Raw genomic sequence first — 12,841 nt, 5'->3', positions numbered from 1 at the left:
ATGCAAGCATAAAGCTCCACATTTTTTATTTATACACACTAAGGATCTGAGCACCAACACTTATATGGACAAAGCACTCAGACACTGTACGGACTTCTGCCAGCTAAGATAATTCACATATTTCTGAGTAATAATACCCAGGCTGTCAGAAAATAGCACCATATATCTGGGGCACGCTTCACTGCTTATGTGGGAGGACAATTATAATGAAGGTAGTAATTCCTGAGATGGGTACCTTGAAAAGCAAAGATGCTCCAGTTTCAGACATGCTGTCTGTCTGACACCCTTCCAGCAACCATAAGTGACTAAGAGCTGTCTGCTGGCACTTTGAGAGATTAAGGCATCCGGTGCCATCTGAGATGCATTATGGTCCTAGAGGCATCCCCAGAGGACTGCATGTGACTGGGAGAGGTATGGGAGGCACTTGCCCTGCAAAGACAGTCGAAAATCAGCTGGTGTAATCCAGAGGACTTCAGATACACTGAATGTCTATACCTGAACTACTGAACTGAATGATTAGGTAGGCCAAAGGTAACTATTGTCTTCCTGGCTACTGGAAGGGGGAAGAGATCTTAGTAGCTGAAGGTACATAATGTAAAGCAGGAATTTCCAGTGCAGAAGCTTAGCTTTCCTAGTAATATGTAAGGTTCTCGTGTACCTGGTTAGCCTCACACCAGTTTGACACAGACATAATTACTAAAGCTAAATGAGGGTTTTATTCTCAGTCACACTCCTGCTTCCTGAAAGCCACAGAATTTATTTCTAAAGGCATGTATTCTTTGTCACCTTTGAACCCAACCACTCACTCTAAAAAAGCTGGTTGTTGTGAAGACTGTTACCTAGAAAAGGTGAGCACTGTCTTTCAGGTGTGTCTGGAAGTCTATCTGTAAAGTCAGTCCTGGAAACCAACACCAGATGGGCCAAGTAACCAGATTTGCATTGTCCATTGTATGTGCAGGGCTAGATGTAGGTGTAACACCTCAGGAAAAGCAGTGGCTCTGGGATATCTTCTCCAAGAACTGCTAGCCCTGCAGTGCAAGAGACCAACCTCCTGGCTGCCACTTCACCCACATGCCTACCAACAAATCTATTCTGATCCTATTCAGAGAGCTGAGCAACACCCAAGTGCAGTACTTATTCAGATCTGATCAAGACACACCGATCAAGTTAATATCCAGAATGAACCTCTCCAGAAATCAGTGTTTATTGTGAATTCAACTCCAAAATCAACGAACAAAGATAATTGTTTAAGAGTTATCTTGACCAGTCTCTGTAGGACGGGTGGTTTCTGATTTTAAAACTTATAAAGATAACATGCCTTTCCTAGAGTACTACAGTAGTAAGTACGGTACAAAGACTACTCCACCCTTATTGGCTTTGTCTTTTCTGACTAGGAAATGCAGACACACACCAGAGATAAACAGGATACTGAGGAGCATGTCAGTGTGGCTGAGGCACAAGAAGCTGAACCTTGAGGATCTAAGGCCAAAAAATCTCACAGCCCATTACACCTTCATGATTTTTATGAATGTTTTCTTCAGAAGTTAAGAGTTCAGCTGCCACAATAAACATCATGCAAATTGTTCAAGAGATTCAAAGTTTAGCAGAGGCAAAAAAAGGATGAAAATCACCTCGTGGGAACAGAGAAGACAAGAGATTTCAAGATAAGAAAGCAATAAAAAAATAAATCCTTATTGGGTTAAATCTATCACTGAAGACGTGATCCACATTTCTGCAACATGCTAATTGTGATTATAGAGCTCAACATTTACTTGAATATCAGCTGCTAGTATTCTACCTGTTAATTAAAGATGATTGCATCTGAGTGTGCACGTGAGAGAAGACAAAAATCAGTCTTGTAACTCAATTTTATAGTTCAATTATCTACTAAAACTGCCTGCAGGCATTTTATTTCCTTTTTTTCCTGGTACTCTATCGTCTGTGAATGCCTTCAGAACTGGGTTTTAAAGTACTTAAAACCTCCTAAATGCAAGAAGGATTTTGGCATATTAAGAGTACAGTCTAGTTAGGTCACATTCCCCATCATCATCAGCTCTGCCTCCTGTATGGAGTCTGCTTTGTCACATGAGGCTGGGATTTGCTCACTCGGAGTGCTCATACACTGCACTGGCTCTGTGGGAGGTGAGGAGCAACAGCACCTCTGAGTCAGCTCACAGAGACATGGGCACTGGCAGAGGATTATACTCTGAAGAAGGCCATCAGCAGATGGACCACACAGGACCTATCCTTATTTCAATGTGCATGGCCTGCATTGATGCACAAATGTGTGTAACTTTTGTATGCATTTCCTCCTAGTATTTTCACACGTAGCTTCTGATGAAAATAGGATGCTTACCTTTTTATATCATTATTTTTATGGTTGTGGTTAGTATGTGAAGAGCCCTACTATTCAGGAACCAGTAAAGATTTGCCTTTGATTTTTTAAATTACATATGTAATATACACAGTTCTTAGAACAAATAAAAAAAAAAAAGAAAAGAAAGAAAAGATGAAACAGACTTGTCTCTCTCATTTCTCCCCATGATATTTACTTATCAGTTCTGCATGAAGTTGGCACAAAAGTCAATAAGCAGCAATCCAAAAATACCTGACAATGACCTCCAGAACAGAGAATGGTGTGAGAGTGCTTCTACCTGGAACTTTAACCTTCATCCAGAGCTCAGTCTTCACAGGATGCTGCAAGCACCATGGACAGGAATGAGAAGTGTTGAACCAGGGTGCCTGTGAACCCTGGCTTGGAGAGGATTCTTCCTCCAGGTGCCCACAAAGACTGCCCACAGAATACACTATTAATGACAAAGTTGTGACTCTACTCACTGAACGTTCGGACCACATCGCTCGGCGTGCTGGCAGGGCTGGATCCATAGGAGTTTGCTGCTCGCACTGCGAACTGATACTTGGTATTTGGGAGAAGTCCCTTGAGCACCATAGATTCCATCTGGATCTGCTCTCTTATTACCGTCCAATTGCTGTCAAGGTCTGGCCTTCAGGGTTAAAAAGAACAAGATCATAAGTAGTTAAGGCTGGCTGTATAAATTAATTGCCTTTAAATTTTCCAGGTAAATACATAACGTAAATGAGATACAAGCCTGCAAAATCATGACTGAAACCCTTAATTCTTAAGAGACCGTGCAATCATTACTTAGCCTGTGACATGGAAAGATTGCACTACACAGTGATACAAAAATAATATTCTGATTTTGCTTATAAAGCCAAGGAGGTGGTTTATTGGATAGTTTGAAAATCAGCTTCTGTTTTTCTGTTTTTATGGATTTGGAGCTCACGGTTTTCAAAAGAAGGAACATCACCAGAAGGTGCCCATCCCCTCTTCAACATCATAATGCAATTCTGTGCAATAGAGGAAAACTTCTGATTTATTTCTAAGAGCATTTTTCAAACATACAAAAGCATTAGCAGAATTAGAATCTAACTTTTAATTTCCCAGGCATTGAGGTTAATCTTCCCCACATTGGAAAATCTGGATCCAAAGTCTTCCCCCAGAAGTGACAGAAGAATGATGACAGAAATGACAGAAGAACTGAACAATAATGCAGAGAACCTGGCCTTTACAAAAATATTTTCTTAGCCTTTGGGCCATGCCAAGATAGGTATTGACTCATACTGGAAACTAGTGGCCAACAAATGCCTCCTCTGTATGCATTACAACCCAGCTGAAATCAGTACAACCATTCACATGGTGGTTTGGTCTCAGCAGCAGTGTAGGAAAACTAGAAATACTTATGTACAGATGCAAAGGGATATGTGAAAGAGAAGGCTTGCCTCAAAGACCTTGAGAGAAAGCATTCACACAATTTCTGCTCTCACTAAGGGAAGTCTCATCAAGGAGAAAATTGATTGAGAAGTTAAATGAATGTAAACAAAATCAAAACATAAACATTAAGTCCAGGACACCCAAAATATTTAAATTAAAGCCTACAAAAGTAAAATAGGGAAAGAAATGACCTTTCTCAGAAAATTATTCCAGTGCCTGTTTCTAAGATGTCCTTGTGGTATTTATTACAGGAAATAACCTCCAAGCGCTCCCTGAATCTACTGATGTTTACATAGGACTAGCTGCAAATGTCTCCAACAGCCTTCCAGTGAATATTTTAACATAAGGCAGGCATTATGCATTTGTTTATTTGCAGCTGGAAGGGAGCGACAAAGTTAACGTGTGTTTTATTTTATCAGTCAATACAAGATTATTGATCACTTAGTATTCACTCCTTTGAGCCAGCAGGGCAAGTGTACTGATAAAGCTGTAGCTCCCAGCTGCCTCACTCCTACGCAGTGGCACACAGGATGCAAATATTTTACCGTCTCACTAAAAATAAACCTAAAATTAGATAAATGTGCAAGATTCAATGATGGCTAAACAGACTGTCCTCAGCCACACTCCATCACCATTTCCTGGTAGACAGGAGGACATTGATGCTAGCCTATCTGTCACTGTTTCCCTTTTCTGAGCTTTTGATGCCCAGGCCAAAATGAAAATATCAAAGTCTTTTCCAAATAAAAGCTGTTAGCACCACTTCCGTCCACATGCTCACTTTGCAGCATATTCTCAGTTTTCCTACACCCATCTTTTTTTGGCTCTAATTGCAACAGAAAGGATTCCTGCTCATTAAAAAATGGCCTTAAAGCCTCTTCGTAATGCAGCATGCCAGCATCAGCACCCAAACGGGAAGAGCCCAAAGGAGATGCTACTCCATACAGAGATGGAGGAGAAAATGTCACAACTCCACAAACCGCAGGCTAGTCTTCAACTTCACCATCTCTCATAAGACTTCCTTCTACAGAAATGAATAACAGAGGAAATGTCTGCAAATGTGTAAGTATCTGCAGCTGAAGGAGAGGAAAAGAAAGAGATTTATCACTTGAACTTTGCTATTTCTCCAGAACATTCCCTGTGTGAACAAATCGGTACAAGATGATAAAATGGCAAACAGATGGAGAGAGGAACACAGTGAACTCATAAGCTCAGGGCAGCCAACTCTCGTGTTTTCTAAGCTTGGAACATTTTACTGAATTTCACTTCAAGTCAACTTTTACACTAGAAGGGCTCATCTTGATGCCTCTTTCATCATCTTCTCACAGAGATACCTCCCCTGGACCAGCAGAGGTTTGTTTCCAGCCAGGACCTTGCAGGGCTACTCTGGGGGATGTCTCTGTGCACAAGGCATTTTCTGCTCTGGAAGTACAGCTGTGCATCTCCACACAGAAGCATGATGCAGTAAGAATCTGGCCAGTGACAGAGTCAGAGTTTTTAAAATAATAGATTTATAGGTAAAGTCATTAGGACTGAACAGATATAAACTGAGTGCAGAACTCTGTCCCAGCTATGCCCAAAAACACTTGGATTTTTGCTCTTCACTGTTGTTTGGGGATTTGTTCAGCACAGAAAGGAAATATTTCTGATGCAGAGAACAGCAATGTTACACTCATTTGAGCTTTCTTTTAAAAATCAACTGAAAATGATTTAAGAGGGAAACGCTTGCTGATAATCAATTTTACAAGGTTTTTGTCTGCTTACTTGTGCCATATTTCTATTCATGACAAGTACCATGTTCAGCCTACAAAATGCTTTTTAAGGTATACCTACAGAAAATAAATACATAGAATATGTTCTTATTTGGTACAGAAAATATTGAGCATAGAAAATAATGCACACAGGATATTATTTCTAGTATTTATTTGTCTTTGCTGTGACACTTTCTATAAAACACGTTAAGCAATATACCAGGTCAATAAAATAAATAGACAATATTCTAGCCTTATTCTTTTGTAAAATGTTATGCCGATGTTAACATCATTAAACATTTCCTTCTTAATTTTTACTTCTACTATTTCTCCTTCTTCGTTAATTATCTTTTCAGACTGTGAGGTAAGAGTAAAACCAGAAGTATTTCTGGTTTCATGAATTAACCAGGAAAACTGTAAAAAATATGGTGGTTTGTTGTTGTCGTTTGTTTTGGTTTCGTTTGGTTTCGTTTGGTTTGGTTTTTTTGCAGGGCTTTAGGAGGAGTCTCCCCATCAGAACTGTTGTTTTGGGTTCTTTGCAAGTGAAAGCAATGATTGAACATCACTCGTGGTCTGGAATTTCACAGCTGAGTTACTTAAAAATTACAACTTCTGTTGTATACAAAAGTATAACAGTCCTGTGTTAAGCTCTTTTCTGACTATAGGATGAAAAGACTTGTATATTTCAATTATTTCTACTTGGAAAGACTCAAACTTTGCCTTAGATGTTTTTAACAAGCTTCAGCACGAGATATTCAAATATGGCAACCCAATACATTGCAGCACCAAGGACAGACAGTTCAGAGCAGAATGGATCCAAGGATAATTAGACATCTGGATATTCACGTGAAAATACCTAAAGTTTTTGAGAAAGTTCTTTTCAATATCTTATGAATAGAAACACAAACTACATTAAAGCCCAGGCTATTGCTACACAGACATTCATAAGAATTTTCTTTATCATAAAATATTTTTAGCATAAACCAACAGAAAATTTACACTGAGCCTGAAAGCTTCCAACTATCCCATGAGCTGTCTCAATTTCAACAACATATTCTTTTGTGCATTCCCTATGAACTGTGCTGATAAGACTAAGGCCTACACTCACACTCCTGATCTTAAGCACTTAACCAAGCAGAGACTGTGGTCTCCTTGGGATTCTCTTATAGTCAAGAGCAGAGCATAGATTGAGTTATCCTTGCCAATCACACATCTGAAATCACCTACAGCTCTCTGCTGCTTATAGCAAACTAAAACATCCCCAGGGAAACCATGCAAGTGCCAAAAAAAGTCTCAAACTCAGACCTCAAGCAGAAGGAGACAGTTGTCCCTGGTTCTGATGACATTCTGGTAGGTGCAAGCAATTAATGTATTAAATGTCCGTGAGTTTTCAACACCCAGTATCACAACTGAGCAAATAAAAAGGTCTCTCCTTCATGTCAGTCTCTCAGCACGGTTCCTATTTGGTGAAAGTAATAGAAGTTGGTCCTGCGGGGACTGAAATGATGCAAACCATGTCATAGTTTCTAGAGGCTTTGCTGCACCCACAAAAAATTACAGATATGCATTAAGTTATTTATTTTGCAAAAAATCTCAGCATATCTGAACTGTATTTCTTTAGCACCTTATAGGTGCACCTTTAGCACTTAATTCTAAATTTGTCTGCACTGTTTTGTTCTGGTTTTTCATTGGTTTAATTTCAACAGCTTTAACTCATGTTGATGCTGCTCATAGTAGTTAAAACTACACGAAGCAAAAGACAATGAAGCTTAAAGTTAAATTTTTGCTTCTAACTGCATTAGGGCTTACGGCTCATTGAACTTTCTCCAAATACATACTCAGGCTTCTAAGTCTAAGAGAGCATAATCCCACATTTAACAAGAATACTTTAAAGCTCTAACTAAACAGTATAATCAAAACACCATGCTGTTAGCGAATTCTTTCCCAAAGTCTAAAAACAGCAAAACACTGAAATTTCAGTACCTCATATGTCTTGACTTAAACAGTGAAGCAATTTTCTGCTCTCCATCTGAACAAAAACATTTAAAGGTGTGCTTTCAACATGTGAAGTGGAAATGATGATGCCCACTTTATCCATTAGTGGGACCCTGGTTCTATGTGTAGACTCCACTTTCCGGTAAAAGAACACAGACGACTTATGTGCTGTCAATCAGAGCCCAACAAAATCCCTTTCCTATCCAATGAACAGATGATCATTAAGAGATGCAGAGGAGAGAGAAATGGCCGGAAAACAATTACACTGGAAAAATAGATATTGGAAAAATTACATGGTAATTCCACAGCAGAGGTTACATGATGACCATAATGCATCTTCAGCCCTTCTATCCTGCAGCCCAGTGCAATGAATACTGGATGGTTTCCCAATGAGTATGAGCCATTTTGATTCTAACACGAAGTCCAGCATAAGCTCACTAGTGTGTTTTCAACTTAGGAATTCTTTGCATTGTATCAGTATCTTCTAGATTGTAATCACACTTAAAGCACTGAAAACCAATGGTTTGTCCTGTTTCTTTTTATACCAAAAGATCTTTTTAAAAATGAGTGTGTTTTTCTGAAGAATTACTTTTTGACCTTTGCAGCTTAGCACGGAAAAAGAAACAATTCTCTCTTCTTATGCAGGAACCTCAAATAAAACCTGTCATCACATGTTTGTTCAAAGAGTTAGACTTCCAAAGGCTGAATTTTGCACCCACAGTAAGGATAAGCAGAGGGACAAGCACATGAAAATAAATAAGATTTAAATACAAATATTAGATTCCACAAGTATATGAACAGCCAGGTATAGATGCTTGTTTGTGCATGCATATACAATCACCTGCTCCTCACCTTTTACATGCATCTTATAAAGCAACTTGCCTAGCAGCTTCTCACAGTTTAGAACTATTACTACAAAATTTAAAGAGTTCTACATAAAAGCAAAAGCAAACCAAAGCAGCACAAAACACCCACGAATTAAAAAAGTCAGCACTTCATGGACACTTGATCAGTGCAGGGATAAAACAACAAATCAGAGTCCTGCAACTCAAGACTCTAAATGCTCTTGTCAGTTAAAACAAACCAACAACATGAGTCTGCAGCCCCCGGGTTTTTCCCTGTAGCAGCCAAAGGCACATTTGCTCAGGGAGACCACTCTGCCACGAGCTCTTCTCTCAGCATAGTTCTACAGAAGTTGATGACAGTGGAAGTTTAAAACTTAATTTACCCAGGGTTTTATTAGAGGAAACATATTAAACTAGACGTTTTTTTCTTTCATCAGAAGGTAGGACATACTGGTGATTTTATATCAATTTTGATTATTTCTAGATTGTCTTTAAATTTTCATGGTAATTCAACACATATTGAGAGTGAAACCTAGCATACCATATACAGTAATAAATAAATAACAAGAAGAATCTATAGTCAGTTTAGGAAAAAAAAAAACTATAGCACACCACCACTGAAATTCAGTTTCCACTGACAAACTTGCCTGATAAACTCCACCATGTAGTATTGTATAGGAGAGCTTCCTTCACTGGCCCCAGGTTTCCAGGATAATGCAACTTCTGAATCAGAAACAACAACAATCTGGGGCTGATAGGGTGGTGCAGGGGGCATGCAGTTATCTGTGCCAGAAGAAATGCAGAACAGCATTAAGGAAATGAATGGACTTATATGCATAGTAATCCAAATTCATTCTTAGGAATCAAATCTATATGCTTCTTCCCTCCCTTGCTGCCCCCTCTAAAACTCTACATTTGCAGGAAAGCAATATTGAAGTATTGCAATGGTGCATGTAATTGGCACTTAGGTACAAGTGGCCTTCTGTGTGACAGATGTGCTAGTGCTAATGTAAAAAGAAACCTTACTTCAAATGGTCTAGCAGGAATTTATTAAAGATTCTCAACATTAGTTAGCTATGAATCATCTAAGTTGGAGAACACCTTCAAGATCACCAAGTCCAGTCACCAACCTGACCTACCGAGCCCCATCACCAAGCCATGTCTCTCAGTAGCTATGAGATGTCTCTTAAATGCCTCTGCTGACGGGGACTTGTTTCTGATCACTTTGCTATCACAGTTCATCCCGCCCCCTTCTCACTCACTGTGTTGGGCAAACTGACAGTTTCACACAGTCCGCATTTACCTGCCAAGCTGACCCTACCCTGACAGCTTCACAATAGAAAGCAGAGTTTACCTTGGGATAAGGTTGTGACATCTCTGGGCATGCTGGGTCGTCCCTTCCCTGCCCAGCCATAGGCTCCAACACTAACACGATGTGGGGTACCAGGTTTCAAATCTCCAATAACAACTTCCTACCAGAGTCAAGAGAAAACAAGACAAAAACATTATGAAAGCTCTTACACACAACTGCAAGGGTCAGTGGGATCTGACACGATGTTTTTCATGCAGCCTCCTGGGAGGACTGCTGCCTTCCAGCCATGCTCAGAAAAAAACCATGAAGGTCACCATGTGCTTCCTCTCAAGCTGCAGTTCCACCCCTGGGGAATCCATTGGGCTGATCTGGACCCACTTCTCAGCATAACTCTCAGGGCTGTTTGTGTCCCCTGTCATGCTTTTGCTGGTCAAGTTGAAGTCACGTACTATTCCCTCCCTTGAGCCGATTGCTGGCCTTTGTTATCAGTGTGGTGTGTTTTTCATTTTTAAAATCTTTATTTTTTAAATCAAGACCATAGGAGCTTCTGAAAATAAAGCAGTTTAAAGCCGTGTGAACTGAGAGTCTTGAATTTCTCATAGGGCAGAGCCCAGTCTCATCGCCCCTCACGATACTCCTAGCTGGCTGTCCTCTTCATGCTACCAGCCTTGACCTCTTCCCTTTTTTGTCCTTTTGCCATAAACACAGAAAGTTTAACCCACAAACTGCTATGACATGGAAGACAACACTGTTCTCCACAGGAACTTCTGCAGAATATTTTTCAGAGGAGCCTGCTAAAATCTTCCAGAAAGTAACTAATGTTATCAAAAAATACATGCTTAAAAATACTCACATAAAAATTCAGAGTTCTTTACATGTAGCCTATCTGTAGATGAAAATCCTAGATTTATTAATTTTGACCGCACGCTCAAGTAAACAGTTTATATGCCTCAGATTGCTTTGAAAAAAAAATGCATTTACAGAAAATTGTTGTACAGAGAATTTTTTTTGTTTTTCATTCCCTGATATTAAAAACATTATTCACAGAGCACGTGGAAAGGCAGAGATCTCCTTTCACTTCAAGCTTGAACAGACTCTAAATCTGCATTTCCAGTTGCAGCAAAATAGTAAACAATCCTAAAATTTTATTATCTGCTAAATGTCCTCACGATGGCCTTTTGGACAAACTTTCCCTTTCTGTTCTTTGGGGAACATATTTCATTACTACAACATCATTTAACAACACCCTGCCATCTGTCATTTCACTAGCCACAGTCTTGGAGCTTCATCACTGATTTCCTATTAACAAAGACTGCCTGACCACTATCCTGTTTTTCCATTCTTCACCCTCGATCTGCTTGAATGATTTGGATTCATCTGAAAGAGATGACAACAATTCTGAAATAGTAACTTCCCAGGGAGAATTAGTGAGAACATTCAAATGGAAGTATTTATCTGTTTAGCTGAAGTGACTGCGTTCGTTCCAAATATGACCCGAAATGATGGCTGCTGAAAACCCATCACCTCCGCCCATGAGCAATATTGATGCTCCTGCCGCTCTACCCACGTTGTCATATATGCTGCCCACCTGTACTTAAATTGCGTGCACTTGTTCCTGAAAGCATCTTATAGTAAAAAAATCCTCTGTTACGTGTCTGATTCTCTGACTTCTTGCACACTATTCAAGAACTTGGCCTCAGAAAATAATGAGGTATTTACATATATTTGCCTCTTAATTATTTCTTCATAAGTCAAATCTGCAATAAACTAAACAGAAATAGCCTCATTAACTGCAAGGCCAATCAAAATCAAAGTCCTACTGAGGTCTTCAGGTTCAACATATTTATTCTCAAACCTCAGTGAACTGCTCTCTTCTGCTTTTATTTAGGAGAAGGGTGTTAAAGTTTGCTGCGTCTCAAAGGAGACAGCAGCCTCACAGACAGGGAATTGTGTTGCTGAATTGAAAAGTCAGCTCACAATCACTGTATCTTATCCCTTCACTATCTTGAGATCGCTCCTGCATTTTGAAACATGACACACAAAACTGAGCACTACATTTCTGATGAAGCTTTACTAACATCAACTGAATTTTCTTGTCTGACATGACGCTCATTCTAAAACCCTGCAGAATGACATCTGGCACTTTCATTACAATCTCATGTTCTTCAACAGTGTGAAGCAATGCGATGCCTTTTCTGCAGTAGGGGAATCAGGTGCAGGCAGGGATTGTGTCCGTGCCTGCCTTGTGCTCCCGCCAGCTGTGCTGAACCTTTTTGTGAGCTGCACTCAAAGTTGCTTCACAGAAACCTGGATTATAAATTATTTTCCAGATAAAATACATTTTCCATTTTGTTTGGTTTTAATACAAAAAAAGAAAAAAAAAGAAAAAGTACCAACAGAAAAGAAAGAAAACCCACATGGATTACAGTATCGCTGAAGAAGCAGAGCTGGTTGTGATGCCATTTAATCCTCCTACCAACCCTTCCCCGGCCTCAGCTGCTCACTCTCCATTTTGTACCTGTGTGCTTGGTGATCTTGTAGGGAGCACTGTTGCTCTCTACCTCTCTGTGCCTAACCTAATAACCTCCCAGTTCTAAAGCACGCAAATTGTTCTTGCTTTTATATATAAAAACATATATCTGTGTGTGTGCCGAACTTCATGAAGCCCAGTAGAACAAAGCCTTGGTAAATGGTACTGCTTCAGCACTTCTACAGGCTGCTCTCATGTATGCATTCTATATGATAGGATGATGCAGTGCAGATACAAGGCACTATCCACTTTGCTCATGCACAGGCACATGCACACACGCACAGGAAGAGCCAGCGTCACTACGACAGTCTCACGGGGTCCAGAGAAGTTTCTGAGACAGCAGAAGAATTGTACCCACACCAGCAGAGGAGGCTTAGTGATGGAAACACAGATTATGCAGACTTAACCACAAAGCTCTCACAGATTTCTGTTGTGTTTGGTATGAATATAACAGAAAGTATTTCAGCAAGAACACCACTTCCTGGGGATTAATGACAGCTGGGAGCTGATTAATCCCAGTCAGACACATTCTCCACATGTACCCCTCACAAGTGTTATTTTTATCAAGCAGAAAACAGGGCCCAGCCTGGAACTTCAACTCCAAAACGCCGCAATCCA

The 12,841-nt window shown here is 39.9% G+C and overlaps 1 protein-coding gene across 2 annotated transcripts in view; it reads right to left on the bottom strand.

Annotated features, from left to right (window-relative positions):
- The window catches only part of EGFLAM (EGF like, fibronectin type III and laminin G domains), a 73,290-nt gene that overhangs the window by 36,421 nt on the left and 24,028 nt on the right, over positions 1-12,841 (bottom strand). For both annotated transcript variants that reach the window (XM_425019.8, XM_004937200.5), the window contains exons 5-7: positions 9,736-9,853; positions 9,029-9,164; positions 2,839-3,005 (exon numbers count right to left, since the gene is read on the bottom strand). In XM_425019.8, the coding sequence (XP_425019.5) occupies positions 2,839-3,005; positions 9,029-9,164; positions 9,736-9,853 (421 nt within the window). The remainder of the gene's footprint in view (positions 1-2,838; positions 3,006-9,028; positions 9,165-9,735; positions 9,854-12,841) is intronic.

Source organism: Gallus gallus, chromosome Z (assembly GCF_016699485.2).
Source record: "Gallus gallus isolate bGalGal1 chromosome Z, bGalGal1.mat.broiler.GRCg7b, whole genome shotgun sequence".
Lineage (NCBI taxonomy): Eukaryota > Metazoa > Chordata > Aves > Galliformes > Phasianidae > Gallus > Gallus gallus.
Note: the sequence above shows the minus strand (reverse complement) of the source record. Positions and strands in the feature narration are given on the sequence as shown.